This window comes from Microcaecilia unicolor, chromosome 1, assembly GCF_901765095.1.
Source record: "Microcaecilia unicolor chromosome 1, aMicUni1.1, whole genome shotgun sequence".
In the NCBI taxonomy this organism is placed as follows: Eukaryota; Metazoa; Chordata; class Amphibia; order Gymnophiona; family Siphonopidae; genus Microcaecilia; species Microcaecilia unicolor.
This window is the reverse complement of record NC_044031.1, coordinates 637,221,707-637,242,679: the sequence shown is the minus strand read 5'-3', so window position 1 is coordinate 637,242,679 and position 20,973 is coordinate 637,221,707. Positions and strand designations below refer to the sequence as shown.

Sequence of the window (20,973 nt, the reverse complement as noted above, 5' to 3'; positions counted from 1 at the left end):
GGGTCCCATTCTGTTACATTTTCAGATAATTATTTTGCCCTCAAGCAGTGATGGCAGATAAAGAACTGAAGGTCCATCCAGTTTGCCCAACAAGCTAGCCACAGCCTCACCCACCACTTTGTGCAGGTCATAGCCATTCATGCTTAAACACTGCTTGGCATTTTGCCATCATACCAACCCAATATAAGCCATTAAATATGATGCAGCATTTATAACCCATATTACCCCAGGTCTGATGGCAATACTTTGATTAACTTGTTAATTTCAAGATTAAGATGTCTTCCCCTCCCCCTTGTGAGCACTACTACTACTACTTAACATTTCTAGAGCGCTACTAGGGTTACGCAGCGCTGTACAAAACATTTTATACCATGCAGGTAGCTTTGAGAATTTTCTTCAAAATGGTAGAGTAAATAAAGAGATGTGATACTGAAAAGAAAAGCATGGAACAGTGGAGGTAACAAAGAACAAGAAAAGGACCAATCAGCAGAAGACAGGAAACTAATCACACTGCCATGATCAAAGGTTTAGAGGGTGTGGGAGAATACTGACAGAGAAGAAGAGAGACAACAAGGGGACTGAAGTGATCAATTAAAAAAAAAAGGTCAGGAATGACAGCTGATCATGAGCAGTTCTGAGAGCAACCAGGAAACGTTTCAAGAAGGATTTTGGACGAAGAAGAGGAAAAATATTAAAATAGAGGGCAGTATAATGAAGAAGGGAAGAAGAAATATAATGATGGCTATAGACATAGAATTTCAGATAAGAACATAAGGAACAAGGAGTAGGGATGGCTCTTCAGAACAAGACCAAGGAGCAAAACTTTATTGGATGTGAAATGTATTGATTGTCAATACACTCATGCACATCAGCCCAGTATCCTGTTTCTAACAGTGGCCAAACCAGGTCACAAGTACCTGGCAGAAACCCAAATAGTAGCAACATTCCATTTTACCAACCCCAAAGATAGCAGTGGTTTCCCCATGTCTGTCTCTATAACAGACTAATCCTCCTGCAAAGACTTCCAGAGCTTAACTATTCATTGAGAGAAAAAAAATATTTCCTTCTATTTGTTTTAAAAGTATTTCCATGTAACTTCCTTGAGTGTCCTCCTAGTCTTTATACTTTTTGAAAGAGTAAAAAATTGATTTACTTTTACCTGTTCTACAGAACTCAGGATTTTAAAGACCTCAATCATTAATCCCTTCAACCCAAGCTGAAGAGCCCTAACCTCTTTAGCCTTTCCACATATGAGAGTGACGCTTTATTTATATTGATATTCAGCTACACTTACAATAGGGCCAGTTGAGCATCAGCACAGATCACTGCAGCACTATCTGCTTCACGTTGGGTGCTTCAGGGATGGAGTTGGGGTTGTCATCAAAGTAATGCGGGCACCAGTGATACTCAGTTAGGGTTATCACATGGCTCCAGAAAAAGGAGGACAGATTGAGCCAGTCTGGATTTTACTTCCATTGCTTTCAAATGGAAGCAAAACCCGGACCGGATCAGTGTTCTCCTTTTTCTGGAGCCATATGGTAACCCTATACTCAGTGTATGACCAGCAAGTTAGGGTTCAAGGAAGGGAGGAATAGAAGAGTTAGCTCTCAATGAAACCCCACAGGCTCCTCTGTTTCCAAAGAAAATATGGGGGAGTAAGAAGAAAACCCTCCTTACCTAGAAACCTACTGTCCTTGTCCTGAGGAACACTGTTTAGCAAAAAGAAACAGAAGCTATGAGGGAGGGACACAAGGAAGCAAAACCCAAGATTTGGCTAGGCAGACAGTTTGGGAAAGAAGCTAAGACTCCTGGGAAGTGTAGTTCTAGACTAGAGAGTTACATAGGGACAGATAACTTACTCGTCTCCGCCCACCCTTCTGGAATCTTACCCATCCCCACCCATCCCTGCAAGAATTTAACCTGTCCCCACAAGAATTTAACCTGTCCCCACCCGTCCATGCAAGAATTTAATGGTATATTAAAAAAAATTTCAGTTGGCTCTCTCAGTCTCTCTTTGGGTTTGAGCTGCAGTGCTGCAGGCAAGGAAGGAACAGAAGTTGGAACTTGGAACACTCTTGTGCGCACATGTAAGACTTGTCTCTGATTCACGCACATGTAAGACTTGTCTCTGATTCACTGGCTGAGGTCTGCACATCAGCCCGGGAGCAGAGAGGATTAATAGTAAGAGATTAAAAGTGACAGCAGATAAAAACCTGAACAGTCCAGTCTGCCCAATAGTCACACTCATTGTCAATTCATAATTAAATCAACAATGAATGAGATATTATATACTTGATTATGGTCTTTCTTTGGCATTTCTGGGACATAGACCATAGAAGTTCGCCCGGCCCTATCCTTATGGTCCAACTGCTGGAGTTGTCATTGAAGCCCACTCCAGCCTATCTGTCTTCTCATTTGCAGGAAACAGACTGTCCAGCACTGTCCTCGTGTTCCAGCCACTAAAGTTGCTGCTAAGCCCTTTCCAGCCCATCCTAAACCAGACTGCCATATATGAGACACAGACCATACAAGTCTGCCTGGTATCGGCCCTAGTTCATCACCTCTACCACCTCCTTAATGGAGACTTTCTGCATTTGTGCTGTTAAAGCAAGGAGGAAGAATCGTTTCCGTCCCCATGGGAACCCCACAGGATTGGCTTCCGTCCCCATGGGGACCCTGCAGAACTGCTTCCGTTCCCGCGGGAACCCCGTGGGTTCCACAGGATTCCCACAAACCTCATTCCTGTGCAAGTCTCTATTCTAGAGAATCTAGACCTATTTTCCCTACAGGTCTTTACCTGCCTTTGTAGCTACAGGAGTGGGTGTGGCTGGAAGCAGTATGTCAGGGAGCCTCAGAGAGGAGCCCCACTGAATCTGAAATATTTTACATTTTGAGAGAAAGTCCTTGTATGTGAGGTTTCTTTCTATCCTCCAGCTTTTCACACAGAAAAGGTGGAGGATAGAAAGGAAGATCTGTGAAGGAGACGCAGAGAGAAAGTTGTGTCTCCCTGTATGTGAAGTGTTTGTCTAGAAAGGAGCAGGGTTTGTTTGAATGGGAATTGCCCAAAGCTTTCTGCAGGAAAAGAGAGAGAGAGAGAGAGAGAGAGAGAGAGAGAGAGAGAGAGAGAGAGAGAGAGAGAGAGAGAGAGATTTACTGTTAAAAGGGGGTTTGCAACTTACACAGTTAAAGTAACAGCTATTAAATTTGCTATACTGTTTGGCTTATTAAAGAATAACACTACAATAAGATAATGAAAAGAACACCAACACTTCGATAGGAAGGCATAAACATTCCTCTAAAATTATATAGGTCAAATAAAAATGTTAAAAACATCAAAATGCTAGGTGCTTAGTCATTGCTGAACCTCCGGGAGAGCCACATCAAACACTATCTTAAAATAGGGAACTTCATTTGGGATTTAGCCATGCTGGACCTGTAAAGGGGGGGGGGGGGGGGGGATCAAGTGGTAGGGGGTAGTGATTTAAAAAAAAAAAAAAATCTCCCTCCAGAAACCACTTATACCATAGCTGGGCCTGATTAAAAAGCGAGACGTTTCCAGCAAGATAGATGGCTGGACTCGGGCCAGTTACCATAGAACTATCGGGCAAGTAGAATCATATAAACAGCAGCTCTAACTTGCTTAGGGGCCGATGCTCTAAGCTGGGCACAAAAGCCCACAGTGCAACAGTGTACATAGCAACAAGAACACGTAAGAATACCTAAGTGATGCTCAAAGCAAATTATATTTACATTTTATGCATGGCTAAACCACACTATGAAATCAGAAAGCAAGGGGAGAAATGTGCCTCTGGCATATGCACCCAAGGAATTTGCAGTAACCACAGCTCTTGTGCACAGATCCAGACAAAACCAGAAGTGCACGCACACATCAGTGCTGTTCTCTGTTTTTAAATATGACCCTTTCAAAAATTGTTTGCACTTTAAAATTTTGAAAGGCTCATGTTTAAGTGTAGATAAACAGGTGCCGATGTGTGCCTTCACTTTCAGTTTTGTTCAGACTCACACACGTTTGGTTCTCACTTTAGCGCTTAAAACTTGCACAGGTTTCCTTTGGCTTGTAAAAAAGGACAAAACCAGAGGTTCACTCTGAAACAGTGATGGCAAATCCTCTCCTCAAAACCCTTAGCGCTGCCCCTTACTTGCCATTAATTTTTCAGAGTTAGAGGTCATCATATGTGCATTGCAGGGGCAACCGTCTGTGCACTGAGAAGGAATGTTTGACAACCTCATTTACATGCTTGTCAATAAATTTCAATACAGTTTGCAGTCATCTTTACCATTGTTAGCATGTGTGCACAAATTCAGCGCTAACCGCTTTTTACTGCTGGTGTTAGTTTTGACCATTGGCCCCTCAGATATCCATCAGGATACCAGGACTGAATGTTGCAGATACCCGGATAACTTCTGGAGCCACAGAGTTCCCAGATATTCACTGCCACTACCCAGACAAGGGCTGAAAGTGAGGAGCATAGTTATCAATGTGGGCTACTGTCAATATGTGTTATTCTACCACTAACTTGTGCTATTTTAGCACAGGTCCCATATTATGCAATGAGACCTAATTACTAATAACCAGGGGCGTATCTGCGTGGGGCCACAGGGGCCTGGCAGATTTTGTCCTGGACCCCCCTACCGACGACCCTCTCCACCCCCCCTGCCGCAACCCGTCGCTGATCTTTGCTGGCGGGCGACCCCAACCCCCGCCAGCCGAGGTCATCTCTTCCATTGCAGGCTGCAAGTTGCAAAGCTTCCTGTTCTGAGTCTGACATCCTGCACATACAACGTGCAGGATGTCAGACTCAGAATTTGAAACTGAGTCTGACGTCCTGCGCGTTGTACGTGCAGGACGTCAGACTCAGAAGAACAGGAAGCTTTGCAACTTGCAGCCTGCAACGGAAGAGAGAACCTCGGCTGGTGGGGGGTTGGGGTCCCCCGCCAGCAAAGGTAAGCAACGGCAGCGGGGGAGGGTTGGCGGCGGGAGGGGGGTGGAGAAAGTCGTTGGTGGCGGGGGGGTAGGTCTGGCAATGGCGGGGGGGATCAGTGGCGGCAGGGGGGGGGGCTAAAATGCGCTCCTCCCTCTGGCCCTGGCCCCCCCTACCTCCCGAGTCCAGATACGCCTCTGCTAATAACTGGGGTTAAGAGTAAAATAACATGTCTCAACGACAGCCCATGCTGATAACTTCCTTCCTTAATTAAAGAAAGAAAGAAAGAAGAAATGTATCTAGAAATGGACATCACTGCTATATGTAATCAAAGTGAGCCAAGTTTAGGACAATCAAGCCATTGTGACATCACTGATGAGGTTGCCTATTAGGCACTGGTGGAATGAGGCATTATGACATAGAAACAGAGAAACATGATGGCAGATAAAGGCCATATGGCCCATCCAGTCTGCCCATCCTCTTTAACCTCTAACTCTTCCTTTTCCTAAGCGATCCCACATGCTTATCTCATGCCTTTTAAAATTCTGACACAGTCCTCGACTCCACAACCTCCACCGGGAGGCCATTCCATGCCTCCACCACCCTTTCCATGAAATAATACTTTCTTAGATTACTCCTAAGCCTATTCCCTCTTAACTTCTTTGTATGCCCCCTCGTTCCAGAGCTCTCCTTCAGTTGAAAAAGGCTCACTTCCTGTACATAAAAGCCCTTGAGATATTTAAACATCTCTATCATGTCTCCTCTCTTCCAGCGTATACATGTTGAGGTTCATAAGCCTGTTCCTATATTTTTTGTGTTGAAGACCGCTTACTAATTTTGGAGCCGCCCTCTGGACCGACTCTATCTTGTTTATGTCTTTTCATAGGTGCTGTCTCCAGTTTGGAAGCTTTAAGGTCATCAGACACAATCACCCCCCAAGTCCCGCTCTTCCTTCGTACAGTGAAGCACTTCACCCCCTATACTGTACCGTTCCCTCGGATTCTTGTGACCCAAATGCATGTCCCTGCCTTTTTGGGGATTAAATCTTAGTTGCCAAATATCGGTCCATTCCTCCAGCTTCGCTAGGTTCTTACTCATGTCATTCACACCCTCCAGGGTGTCCATCCTGTTGCACAGTTTGGTATCATCCGCAAAGGGACAAACCTTACCAGACAGCCCTTCCGCAATATCGCTCATGAAGACGTTGAAAAGAGCCGGCACAAGGACCGATCCCTGCGGTACTCTATTGACAGCATCCTTTTCTTCAGAGCAAGTTCCATTTACCACTACCCTCTGTCTCTTTCCATTCAACCAATTTTTAACTCAATCAGTTACTCTAGGTCCCATACCGAGGGCACTCAATTTATTTATCAGTCACCTATGCAGAACCGTATCAAAGGCTTTGCTGAAATCCAAGTACACCACATCAATCGTCTCTCCCACGTCCAACTGTTTGGTCACCCAGTCAAAGAAGTCAGTCAGATTCATCTGACACGTTCTGCCACTAGTGAAGCTATGCTGCCTCGGGTCCTGCATGCCATTCAGTTCAAAAAATCTTACAATCCTCCGCTTTAGTAGTATTTCCATTAGCTTACTCACCACCGAGGTCAGACTGACAGGTTTGTAATTCCCAACCTCCTCCTTACTTACCCTCTTGTGCAAAGGAACCACATTCGACATCACAATATCAGGGGAACGTTATCAATGTGGGCTACTGCTAAGATGTGTTATTTTAAAACTATCTTGTGCTATTTTAGCACAGGTCCGATTTTATGCAATAAGACCTAGTCACTAATAACTGGGGATAACAGTGAAATAACACGTCTTAACGGTAGCCCACACTAACTTCCAGCCCCACTTGAATATCTGAGCACAAATCAGCCTGTGGAGATAAAACACTGATTGCTGCTGGCCGGATATTGGGGTGATGAATTCAATATTCCACCTTTACTCAGGGTAAGGAACAATGTAGATTACTTAAAAGATTGACAGGAGCTCCTTGGTTGGTTTCCTGGGTTTTGCTGTTGTAACTGTTGTCATTCCTATTAGATGTGAATAATCACAGATTCAAACTACTCAAAATAGTTAACACAGCACATTTATAAATAGACAAGAGTGAATCTGTGATATTTGCATCTGAAATGCATTGAAAATATTTGAATTGGGCAAATACAGCACAGCAAAGTCAAGGCAAGAACAGCTCAGATATATCCACACTGCATTTTCCTCTTTGACTAATTTTGACTATATTTAATCACAATTAGTTTGCCCATTAGTCATGAAGATGGTGATGGTGGGTTTTACTGTGTGTTCCATCCATGGGCACTCATTCAAGGCATTTCTCTGATGGTCAAAGAACAGTGCTTATCAATCTTTTTGTAGCAATGTCCCCATTATCTCAGCCAAATAAAATAGTGTGACCCTATAGATGTGAGGTGCCAACCCACAGTTTGGGAAGCTCTATCACAGAGTATGAATAAGGTAGAGTAAACTTACACCTAGAGCCTTCGGTTCCCCTTTGAAGAATTGCTGCAGAGCCTTTGGGACTTGGCCTTGGGTATTTTGAAGAACATTGGTCCTTGTCTGTATGACTTGTTGGCCATTTGGTGGGATAACCTGAGTGAGAACCCCATTGGCTCCAGCTATCTGAGGATTCATTGCTCACAATCTACAGAAAACACAAAAGCAACAAAAGGATGGCTATGTATTTCCATCATATCTATTTTATGATTGTACACCATCTTGGCTATTACATCTATGTAACCAATTCTTAATCCACAATAGAACATTGCCTCCTACTCCATGACTCTTTAATTTTGTAAGGGGTCTCTCATGAGGGACTTTGTCAAATGCTTTCTGAACATCTAGATACACTACATCAACCAGCTCACCTTTATTCACATGTTTATCCACACATTCAAAAAAATGAAGCAAATTGATGAGGCAAGACTTCCCATAGCTGAATCAATGTTGACTCTGTCCCATTAAACCATGTTTGTCTATGTGTCCAATGATTTTATTCTTTATAATAGTTTCCACTATTTTATCTACCACTCACATCAGACTTACTCATCTGTAATTTTCCCGATCACCACTGGATTCCTTTTTAAAAATTAGTGTTACATTGACCACCCTACAATATTCAGGTAAACAGGCAATTTTAATGACAGGTTAAAGATCACTAACAGCAGATCTTCCATTTTATATTTGAGTTCTTTCAGTACCCTAGGGTATATATCATCTGGTCCATGTGATTTACTACTCTTTAATTTGTCAATTTGGTTAAATACATCTTCCAAGTTTACAGAGATTTCTTTCAGTTGCTCTGCATTGTCATCCTTGAAATCCATCTCTGGGACAGGTACATAAGAGCATAAGAATAGCCATACTGGTCAGATCAATGGTCCATCTAGCCCAGTATCCTGCTTCCAGCAGTGGCCAATCCAGGTCACATCCAGAGCTTAACTATTCTTTGAGTGAAAAATATTTCCTCCTATTTGTTTTAAATGTATTTCCATACAATTTCATTGAGTGTCCCCTGGTCTTATTATGTTTGAATGATTTTTCACTCATTCAAAAATAATAAGAATCGATTCACCTCCACCCGCTCCACACCACTCAGGATTTTGTAGACCTCAATCATATCTCTAATCAGCCATCTCTTTTCCAAGCTGAAGAGCCCTAACCTCTTTAGCCCTTCCTCATATGGGAGCAGTTCCATCCCCTCATCTCTCTTCTTTGAACCTTTTCTAACTCTGCTATATCTTTTTTGTGATACGGCGACCAGAATTGAACACAATACTCAAGGTGAGGTCGCATCATGAGGTGATATTTTGGTCTTATTTTGCAACTCTTTCCTAATAATTCTTAGCATCCTGTTTGCTTTTTTGTCCGCCGCCGCATACTGGGCAGAAGATTTCAGCATATTGTCTACAATGACTCCTAGCATCAGATAACTCTGATTTGGATTATTCTTCCCAATGTTCATCATTTTGCATTTGTCTACATTCAATTTCATCTGTCATTTGGTGTCCAGTCTTCCAGTTTCCTAAGATTTTCCTGCAGTTTATCACAATCCAAATGTGTTTTGACAACTTTGAATAGTTTTATGTCATCTGCAAATTTATTCACCTCACTCATCTATCCGATTACCAGATCATTTATAAATATGTTAAATAGCACCAGTCCCTGTACAGATCCTGCGGCACTCCACTTTTCACCCTCCTCCACTGAGAAAAATGGCCATTTATTCCTACCATCTGTTTTCTGTCTATTAACCAATTGGGTCACAAGATATAGGGGACTATTTGGTCTCCCTGAAATTGCAAAAGCTCACTTGTGAAGCTTTAGAAAAATTAAATGCTCCAATATCGGATAATGAAATACAACAGGCATAAAAGTCCCTTAAATATTACAAGGCCCCAGGTTGGATGGATTTAGTGCGGGTTTCTATAAGTTCCTGCAACATAAAGTGATAGGCATGCAAGAAGCTTATTTTACTTTGGCAGTAGGGAGGCAGGCATTCCCAGAAATAGCAAATCAAGCCCTGATAACCCTAATCCCAAAGCCAGGGAAGGACCACTCATTACTGAAGTTGTACAGAACTATTTCACTCATAAATGTGGATTTAAACGTGTTTGTTAAACATTTGGCAGAGTGATCAGCTAAAGAATTCCCTCAAATAGAAGGAGATAAATAAGTAGGATTTGTATGAGGCAAGCAAACCGTAGTAAAGGTCCAAAAGCTAATTACTGGTATAAAGTATTGTAGCAATCATGCATTACCTGCTTTGGCAGTGAGCTTTGATGCAGAAAAGGCATTTGACTGGGTAGAGTGGTCCTTCCTTTTTGTGGTAATGGACAATTTTAGGAGTGAAGGAGTGGCCTAGTGGTTAGTGCAGTGGACTTTGATCCTGGGGAGCTGGGTTCAACTCCCACTGCAGCTCCTTTTGACCCTGGGCAAGTCACTTAACCAGTGGTGTGCTGGTAAATGTTTAACAAAAGGCTCTCTCCCCGGTCCCCCTCTGCGCCCCCCCCCCCCCCCAAATTGCAGAGCTGGCTATAGCCGGGGAGAGAGCCTGGGGGGGGGGGGGGCAATGCATTCCTCCAGGAAAAAAAATTAAATGATCCCAGGTTCCAATCTAATTCATGTTTAATGTGCGATAAAATGCCATAAATAAGTAAATAAATATAAACTTTTAATGTTGAGCAACTGATTCTCAAAGTGAACATATTCCAAACACTATAATGAAAATAAAATGATTTTTTTTCTACCTTTGTTATCTGGTGACTGTTTTTCTGATCATGCTGGCCCAGTATCCGATTCTGCTGCTATCTGTCCTCTTAACTCCGTTTCCAGGGCTTCCTTTCCATTTATTTCTTTCCTTTTCTCCTTTCTTCTTCATTTCTGGTCCTCAGCTTCTGCCTATTTTCTTCATCCATGTGCAGTTTTTCTCCTCTCTTCCTTTCCCCTCATTTCATCTCCTTCCTCACTCTTCCCTCCCCTCCATCCAAGTCCAGCATTTCTTCTCTCTCCCCTCCTCTCCCCTGCCCTCCATCCACCCATGTCCAGTGACCCTTCTCTCCCCCTGCCCTCCATCCACCCATGTCCAGCGACCCTTCCCTCCCCCTGCCCTGCATGCATCCATACCCAGCGACCCTCCTCTCTCCTGCCCTGCATGCACCCATTCCCAATGACCCTACTTTCCCCTGCCCTCCATCCACCCATGTCCAGCAGTGACTCTCCTCTCCCCTGCCCTCCATCTACCCATGTCCAGCAGTGACCCTCCTCTCCCTCGCCCTGCATGCACCCATACCCAGTGACCCTCCTTTCCCCTGCCCTCCATCCACCCATGTCCAACAGTGACCCTCCTCTCCCCTGACCTCCATCACAGCTGACTCACAGAAACAGAAGCCTGCACGGCCGCATTGCTGCTCTGCAAGGGCAGGCAAGGAGTAGCCTAGTGATTAGTGCAGTGGACCTTGATCCTGGGGGACCAAGTTCAATTAACCCACTGCAGCACCTTGTGACTCTGGGCAAGTCACTTAACCATCCACTGCCCCTGGTACAAATATGTATCTGAATATACTATCCACCTTATAATTGAAAGAGAAAAACGCCTAGATTTCGACCCAAATCGGGAGATAGACGTTTATCTCACAAAAACGAATAAATCGGTATAATGGAAAGCCGATTTTGGACGTTTTCAACTGCACTCCATCGCGGAAGCATACAAAGTTGACGGGGGGCGTGTCGGAGGCGTGGCGAAGGTGGAACTGGGGCGTGGTTATCGGCCGAGGAGAGATGGACGCCTTTCGCCGATAATGGAAAAAAAGTATGCGTTTGTAGCTAGAATTTAGGGCACTTTTCCTGGACCCTGTTTTTTCCACGAATAAGGCCCCAAAAAGTGCCCTAAATGACCAGATTACCCCAGAGGGAATCGGGGATGACCTCCCCTGACTCCCCCAGTGGTCACTAACCCCCTCCCACCACAAAAAAATGATGTTTCACAACTTTTTATTTTCACCCTCAAATGTCATACCCACCTCCCTGGCAGCAGTATGCAGGTCCCTGGAGCAGTTGTTAGGGGGTGCAGTGGACTTCAGGCAGGTGGACCCAGGCCCATCCCCCCCTACCTGTTACAATTGTGCTGCTTAATGCTTAGTCGTCCAACCCCCCCAAACCCACTGTACCCACATGTAGGTGCCCCCCCTTCACCCCTTAGGGCTAAAGTAATGGTGTAGACTTGTGGGCAGTGGGTTTTGAGGGGGATTTGGGGGGCTCAACACCCAAGGGAAGGGTGCTATGCACCTGGGAGCTCTTTTACCTTTTTTTTTTTTTTTTGTAAAAGTGCCCCCTAGGGTGCCCGGTTGGTGTCCTGGCATGTGAGGGGGACCAATGCATTATGAATCCTGGCCCCTCCCACGAACAAATGCCTTGGATTTATTCGTTTTTGAGCTGGGCGCTTTCATTTTCCATTACCACTGAAAAACAAAAACGCCCAGCTCACAAATTGTCAAATAAAACATGGGCGTCTATTTTTTTTTCGAACATACGGTTCAGTCCGCCCCTTCACGGACCCGTTCTCGGAGATAAACGCCCATGGAGATAGACATTTTCATTCAATTATGCCCCTCCACGTAAACCACTTTGAATGTAGTTGCAAAAACCACAGAAAGGTGCTATATCAAGTCCCATCTCCCTTTCCCTTTTTTTGTAGCAAACACTGTATAATAACCCATCTGCAGTGGCATGGGTGAACAAGACTATTTCCCTTTAGGAAGAGGAATGTGGCACAGATGTCCCCTCTCCCTGCTCCTTTTTATATTACCTTTCAAGCCATTACTATATTAGTTTGAAGTTAATGAGAAACTGAAGGGGGTAAGTAATGGGTCAGCGCAGATAAAGCACTTGGCTTTTGTGGATGACCCTGAGGAGACCTTCCCTTTGGCTCTTGATACTTTTCAGCAGTACCGACAAAGGGCATAAGCTATGGCTATCTGTCAAGCACGTAGATGTTGGAGGGCCCTTTTCATTGAGATGGACAGATGGGCTACTTTGGTACTTGGGAACTTACATTCCAGCTATGACACACTTATATGAAGCCAAGTATATCGTGAAACAAGGCAGCCTTGTTGAGGATGAACAGTTGGATAGCAGTGCACTGCTGGATTTGTGTCATTTGAGATCTCTAGTATGTTCTTTGGAAGACAGATGGTGTTTGAAACTATGGAGATTTTTCAGTTGCAGACAGGAGCAGTTCCAAAGCTGCTGCTCTTTACTGACGTCTCATTTTTGTTCATTCTTGGCATGCATGCTTCTCCGCTTCTTGCAATTTTTCTTTTTCTTTTATAGAACCCTTTCATGATATATCAAGGCTCATCCATTTTAGGATTCCAGTTTTAGATTTGAGATTGAGGATTTTTTTTGAATCAGTTATTTTTCTCCATTATTGGGAGTCTTTTCCACCGATTCTTTTTTTCCTCTTCTCAGAAGCCAATGATATCAACAGGACTCCTTGGAGGATAGTGTGTTTAAAAAGCTTTCAGCATTCCCATATCAGAAGATTTGAGGTTTCATTTTATTTAATAAATTAGATTTCAGGAACCTTAAGTGGATGGAACTCTTGGTATTTATTTAATGAATTTTGTCTTTTGAATATTATCTTTAGTGATAGTTTGTTACTCCAAAGGGGTTGTCTTTATTATATAATTCTGGTCCCCAGAGGAGTCTATGGGCTGCAGTTATTTCCAATGTTTATAGGGAGATAGGACCTGTTGAAACTACAGGAAGGGCTACAAAAGTTCCTATGTTGAGGGAATAAGATATGTATATCCCTAAAGATTATGATAATACCCAGACAAAAGTGGGTTTGAGTTTCTTAGATATCAGGCTCTATAACTTAGTTGATAATTTGAGATCTGTTGTAGATTAGGTTAATAGCACTTTTCATTTTATGTCATTACTAATTCAACAGACGCTCATAGCTCCATTGAATTTAGGGTTCATAGTATAGAGAGGACTTCAGGGAGTCTCTTTATTGTATACCAACTACATGGAACCGAAGGCGGTCAGATGAGTGTGGCTCTGTTTGGTGAGACCATTACACTGGGTGGGCAGTCTACTATTGCCAATTCATGGCAATGCTGGTTCCCCTGATGAAGTATATCAGACAGTATTCAAAATGTGGAAGGAGAAGGGATTTACATAGGGTTCAAGACACTTTAAATGAGGAAGAACAATCTCTATCTTTAGTGCAACTTCAGAAGAATTGATGGCTAAATACAGGGAAGGTAGGAGAGGGGTAAAGAATTATTAAACTGTCTCTAATATGCAACCAGTGAGGTAACTCAGAGAAATTAGAGGTGCTGGAGAACTATGAGAGATGGTTAAATCTTCACTTTTTGAACTTTCTGAAATTACCACTAATGTCATCAGTAGAAATGTTGAAAAAGTATCTCAATGAAATTTTGCAGCATACTATTTTAGAGGGGGAGGACGGGAACCTAGGCTAGTTGATAGGGGAGCAGAATCTGGAAGTCTGAATTTAACAGAATTCTCAACCTGTAATAACTAAGGCTACCTTTGCCTTAGAACCTAACCAACATTTCTGTTAAAAAAAATTATATGTCTATATTACCTCTTTATTGTATAGTGTGGTTGTTTCTTTCCTTAGAGATGAAATATATTGTTATAATTCAAGATTATGCTTCATGTATTATGATTAAGTAAAATAAAAATAAAAAAAACAAGAATGATGACTGAGGATAGGAAGGAGAGAGGGATTGAGAGACAGACAGTTGGGTCCATGTTTTGGCTAGAGCTGGAGCTGGGATGGGTGTGGTGTAAATGTTGAGACCAGTTGTAAAGAGTCCAGATGTGATGAAATGTGACTTAGCAGAGGCAAGAGGCGTGAATAGGCTTCTCTGGTGAATTTCACCAGCTGTCAGTCTACAAGAAATCTCAGTCTGTTTGTACAGGTCTAATAGGTCAGTTTAAATGTCAAGTATTTAATGCATTTTTATTTAACAAAATTTATAGCCTGCACATTGTAACATTTGAGCTGGTTGCAATAAAACAAACATAATCATGATCATAAACATCATTAAAACAAATAGGCATTATATAAAATTCTAAAATCATGAAAAGATAAAATTAAAATGCAAACTAGTTGTGTTCTGTCCTCCGACAACCTTGCACTAGTTTATAGTGTGACCCTAAAATGTGTTTAATGCCTTTACTGTTATTCTCACTTCTAAGGATTTTTTTACTGCTGCATTCCTCACTGCAAAGATATATGAGCAATGCATTGTGTGTAATGTAGTCTCACAGGTAATGCAGCCACACCTGCCTGTCTGTATAAGGACTGTTATTATTGGTCTGTGCTGTTATCTAGACCTCTTCTCTTTCTCAGCCAAGCTTGGCTCCTTTGTCTACCTGCTATAATTTCCTGGTCATTCTTACTACCTCTGTCCTGAGAGGTCAGTCAGGATGACCTTTCCCTCCAATTGAGGGCTGTCCTCTAGGACCACCCGTGCTACCTGATGGCAGGCTCTGTCCCTATTGGTCTCTTTGCCTCCTCCTCTCTGGGCCTGTGTGAACCCTTCTTGGCCTCTCTTGCTTCTTGAGGCATTCTCCATCTTGCTTCAGACAGCACTTGTCTTGCTAAACTCCTTGGAATGAACTTGGTTTTTAACCTTGAATTTATCTTCCTAACAAGATATTGCACTTTCCAGTCACCCAGCTCTGAGCTACTTCTACCTGTTCAACTATTTTCCCACCTCTGCAATAAAGCTGCCTTTCTTCAGATTTCTACCTCCAATCACTGATACAGCTCTCAGAATTACGGTGTCTCTGTGCCCTGGGGCAACACTTCTGAACATCTGACTGTGAGTAAATTATCTATATGTATTCAATAACGGAAATTTCAGAAAATAAAGAGACTTCAGGTGTGTGCTGGTGTGCCAAGGTTATACTTCAAGATATTGAGACTTTAAAGTTAACAAGTCTTAAGAGGCTTGACAAGTTGTACAAATGAAAAATGCAATTATTACTGTAAATGCATTTAACTAGTGCAAAACGATCAAAACAGTCTAAACTCCTTGCTACGCAGAAAAAGTCTTACTAAACAACAAAGTCTTTGACTGCTTCCTAAACAAAGGCAAGGAAGAAATTTGATGCAAAGACAGCAGAAGAGCATTCCACAATGTGGGGCCAACAACAGAGAAAAGTGCTTTTTGTAGTTTTTCTTGTTGAAAACTTGCTAAAAAGAAGAAATACATTCCTGAGCCTTTTTTTTGCTGTTGTTTTCAGCCAAAGCAGTGGAAACTATTGTATTATTATTAATTAATTTAGATTTTTGATCAACCTTTTTCAGTAATAGCTGAATGTGAGTTACATTCAGCTACACTGGGTATTTCCATGTCCCTGGAGGGTTCACAATCTAATTTTGTACCTGAGGCAAAGGAGGGTTAAGTGACTTGCTCAAGATCACAGGGAGCAGCAGTGGGATTTGAACTGGTGCTCTAACCACTAAGCTACTCCTGTACTCCATGTCACTCCACTCTGTGTTTATGTAATATTTGTAGGGATGGTCTTGATATATGGGGTGAAATCAGGTGAGGGGGGAGCCTGTTCAGATGCAGGGCCACCGAGAGACAAAGCCGGGCCCAAGGCAAACACCCCCCAGGTCCACCGCCACCACTGCCCCCCCCCCCCCCCACACGAGCCCACTGCCACTGCTGCCTCCCCTCATGTGTCCACCTCCCCTGGGCCTGCTTACTTGTCCTGTGAATTATAATAAATAAATATGAAGGTAATCTCCTTCTAATTCTATTAACAAATAATATATTCAAGTGTGGAGGAGATATAAAGATAACATCATCGGCTTAATTTTCTGACAAAAAGTGATACATTCAATTAATTTAAGGAGATGTTGCCTCAAGAAGCCCCCGGCTCAATTATATTACGAGCTCATGAGGGCTGGACCGCTTCATCATTGGCAACACCCCCACATTCACAGAGCAGCCTATCCCAAACGTATGTTCTAATACTCTTTTTTTCTTTTTGTATAAATTTTTTTCTTTTTTCTAACATATGATGGGTCCGTTGGAAATGTTTGATCCTTCAGCTGAGTTAGACGCAGACCATTTGACCCTGAAGCAGGTGACGAAACGCTGGCCATTGTTGGTCTTGGTCGCGTTCAGCATGTAACTAACTAAAGAAGGATTGGACCTTGCAAAAGCTAAGTAGCTGTTATGTTTAACTTTACGATTGCCCATCATATGTTAGAAAAAAGAAAAAAATTAATACAAAAAGAAAAAAAGAGTATTAGAACATACGTTTGGGATAGGCTGCTCTATGAATGTGGGGGTGTTGCCAATGATGAAGCGGTCCAGCCCTCATGAGCTCGTAATATAATTGAGCTGGGGGCTTCTTGAGGCAACATCTCCTTAAATTAATTGAATGTATCACTTTTTGTCAGAAAATTAAGCCGATGATGTTATCTTTATATCTCCTCCACACTTGAATGTTAGCTCTGCTCTGCCGCACAGGTCTTTCTTCCTGCTGTGTCCCCTCCCATGTTTGTGGAACAGGGAGTACTTCACACAGGAGGCGGGACGAGGCAGGAAGACGGACCTATGGCTAGCAGAGTAGAGTTACTACTACTAATCATTTATATAGCACTAGTAGATGTACACAGCACTGTACACATTATATGCAGGTTTTTCTCTGTCCCTAGAGGGCTCACAATCTAAGCTGTTGTACCTGGGGTAATGGAGGGTTAGTGACTTGCTCAAGATCACAAGGAGCTGCAGTGGGAATTGAACCCAGGCCGTCAGAATCAAAGCCCATTGCACTAACCATTACGCTATAATGTGATAACCCAGCACTGTGGCACACAGGAGGAGAATGACTCAGGATACCAATCTCAGCTATGCCGGCACTGGGCAGGCCCACCTTGGAGGCCGGGCCCTGGGGAATTTTTCGCCCCTGCCCCCCCTCTTGGCGGCCCTGCCAGATGGGGTTATCCTGCTTATGGAGTGATCAGCAAGTGTGCAGAGCAGTGTTGGTTGGGGGATCAGGAGGGATGCTACTCTTTGCTGGGCAAGATCGTGGGTAAGGGAGTGAATGTAAAAGGGGCAGAAAGGAGGAACTGCAGGAAAGCAGAGGAATGGATCAAGGATCTATCGGTGCCCCAGGACAGAGCAATTTTAATGCAGACAGAGATTTGCAGTCAAGCAGCAGAAGGATGTTGGCACGAAGCCCGGCTTCTTGAGGTCCTGCTGATGTTCTGCAGGTTGGCTGTTACCAGCAATGATATTTAAAGAGCTACTGGTGGAAATGATATGGACTCATCTGGGTGTACTGTCCTTACACCTGTATAATAATACTAACATCAACCCACTGCTGTCAGGCTATTTTTCATCACAATCACCAGCGTTAAGAGAATTATGAACCCTGCCATTTTGCAGCAGAACTTATGACTTTGCATCATGACATCTATGAGAAATGCACTTTCTACATATCCTCAACAAGCAGAAAATCATCTTAGCAATCACTTGTCCTGTGGCCTTTGACAGCTGTGTAACGGCAAAAAGATGTCACCTAAGTGTTCCCCAGAGAGCTGCTACATAGTAGTCGGGCTTGGTTTGCTTACTGATACAAAAGAAAGACAAAATCTCCACAAAATACATCAAGTCCCATAAAAAGTTGGAGAACAAACACAATTTCCTTTGTTATTTCAAGAAAGTTGACTTTTTAATATACTTTTATCACATACCTTTGGGTTCGAATATTGTGTTTGTTCTCCACCTTTCTCTGGGACTTGGTTTGCATACTGTCAGGTTCAGAAAAAGGCCTGTGTGGTCAACCCACTCTGCCCAACAACCTTGCAGGTTACACCCATCTGTGCCCTGTTTAAAGTGCAAAGTTCATTTTCTTTTATTCCAATCTCTTTCTATATAGGAATCCTTTGTACTTATCCAGTGCATTATTGAATTCTGTCACTAGTTTTATCCCCAGATCAGATGCAAGTCAGGCAAATTACACTTGAGGAAGTCTGAATCACACCAATGTCCCCTTGACCTGCTCTAATACAGCGGAAGCCAGCAGGAGAGCCAGATCCTCTGTTAAATAAGAACCACAGTATCGGAGCAATTTTGAAGTAGATACAAAGTCTGTGCCTACTTTTGCCCAATAATTTTTCATTAATTCTCAAAGGGAAATTATGTGCAAAAATTCCCTTTGAAAACAGGAAAAGAAAAGCATCTTCTATTTCTGTGGATATTTATTCCAGTAAAAACCATGAGCTTGAGATTTAGCCAGCTTCTGGTTAATTAATATTTAGATATATTATATAAAGATATACATATTCATGTTACTGAATGTATGTATAAGTGCCACTATGAAAATAACATGTACAACTGTAGATGTATAGTTTCATATGTAGAAGGTATACCTGCTATTTAGGCATCAGCGGCTGAATTTCACTGCTGAACACATAAGTTTTTCCAATCCACACTGCACCCAAACACTCCCTTTCCCAATGCATATCTTTGGCTAGAGAGCCAAGTGAACAGTGAAAGTTTAGGTCAATGCCATGGGCAGATTATACCAGACTTTCAGCACCAGGCTCTATCTAGGTTCCAGAGAGATGTGCACAGGCTTTAGAAAACTTTCTTCCCTGTGAACAGATCCATTTCTTACTTTTCAAACCATAAGTTTTCTTACCTTCTGACGTGCAGCTCTAATATTTCTCCTCTCACTTGTTTCCTGTATTCTCTTCAGTTCTCTCTCTCATACAGTTCTGCACCTCTCTTTGCTCAGTCTAGTTTTCTGTTTACCATCCCTCTCTGCCTTTAAAGCTGTCTGTCCCTTTCCTTTTGGTTCTTTTTTCCTACTTGTCTCTCTGCTCCTCTCTCATCTCTCTGTATATCTGTCTATATTTGCTTCTCTGTATAGATCGCCTTCACTGTCTATATATGGGTAATAAATCCCAATAAATAATAATAATAATAATAATAAAAATAATATGTACTGCTGTCTCTCTCTCACACACTGTATACCTATCTGTCTCTAGAAACCACTGTCTATTGAAGCCACTATAACTGTTTCTCTCTGAATAACTCTTTTTTACTCTGTTTTTCTGTCACTACCTTCTGGACTATTCAGTAATCTGCCTTGTAAATAAATGGAAAGGGTGGGGAATGCTGGGAGCCAGCCCTCATGTCGCTCACTCACCAACCCTACTAGTTACTCACCTCAGCAGCATCACATACACATGGGCAGAGCTGTGTGAAAAAGGCAGAGAGAAAGAAAACAAGAGATAGCGCAGATCAGCCTTTCTTTCACCGAGGAGGTGTGTGGTATTTATTTATGTGTGGCAAGTAATAGCATATCTAGGACTGATTGGGCCCCGAGTAGAAAAACTAATATCGCTCCTGAAGTCATCGGGACCAGGAAGGAGGGGGGGGGGAAGAAAACACCTTTTCAGAGCTGCAGTAAACAAACCCAACGCAATGCAAAAACATAAGTACATAAGTATTGCCATACTGGGAAAGACCAAGGGTCCATCAAGCCCAGCATCCTGTTTCCAACAGTGGCCAATCCAGGTCACAATATACCTGGCAAGATCCCAAAAAAGTACAAAACATTTTATACTGTTTATTCCCAAAATAGTGAATTTTCCCCAAGTCCATTCAATAAAGGTCTATGGACTTTTCCTTTTCGAAGCCGTCCAAACATTTTTAAAACTCCGCTAAGCTAACCGCCTTTACCACATTCTCTGGCAACGAATTCCAGAGTTTAATTACATGTTGAGTGAAGAAATATTTTTACGATTCGTTTTAAATTTACTACATTGTAGCTTCATCGCATGCCCCCTAGTCCTAGTATTTTTGGAAAGCGTAAACAGATACTTCACATCTACCCATTCAACTCCACTCATTGATTTATAGATCTCTATCATATCTCCCCTCAGCCGCCTTTTCTCCAAGCTGAAGAACCCTAGCCGCTTTAGCCTTTCCTCATAGGGAAGTCGTCCCATCCCCTTTTTTCATTTTTGTCACCCTTCTCTGCACCTTTTCTAATATCACTATATCTTTTTTGAGGTGCGGCGACCAGAATTGAACATAATATTCGAGGTGCGGTCGCACCATGGAGCGATACAAAGGCATTATAAAATCCTCATTTTTGTTTTCCATTCCTTTCCTAATAATACCTAACATTCTATTTGCTTTCTTAGCCGTAGCAGCACACTGAGCAGAAGGTTTCAATGTATCATCAACGACGACACCTAGATCCCTTTCTTGGTCGGTGATTCCTAACATGGAACCTTGCATGACGTAGCTATAATTCGGGTTCCTCTTTCCCACATGCATCACTTTGCACTTGCTCACATTAAACGCCATCTGCCATTTAGACGCCCAGTCTCCCAGTCTCGTAAGGTCCGCTTGTAATTTTTCATAATCCTCCTGCGATTTAATGACTTTGAATAACTTTGTGTCATCAGCAAATTTAATTACCTCAC

General features: G+C 42.7%; 1 protein-coding gene across 4 annotated transcripts in view; it reads right to left on the bottom strand.

Annotated features, from left to right (window-relative positions):
• The window catches only part of LOC115460506 (membrane-spanning 4-domains subfamily A member 4A-like), a 61,563-nt gene extending 41,833 nt beyond the window's left edge, over positions 1–19,730 (bottom strand). Inside the window, exons 1-2 of one of the 4 annotated variants that reach the window (XM_030190273.1) lie at positions 19,706–19,730; positions 7,440–7,611 (exon numbers count right to left, since the gene is read on the bottom strand). In XM_030190273.1, coding sequence (XP_030046133.1) covers positions 7,440–7,601 — 162 coding nt within the window. In that variant the 5' untranslated portion in view covers positions 7,602–7,611; positions 19,706–19,730. Of the gene's footprint in view, positions 1–7,439; positions 7,612–18,102; positions 18,171–18,225; positions 18,291–19,175; positions 19,490–19,705 lie in introns of those variants that run through there. The other 3 variants (XM_030190271.1, XM_030190272.1, XM_030190274.1) reach the window with 3 other exon arrangements.
• Between the last annotated feature and the right edge of the window lie 1,243 nt (positions 19,731–20,973).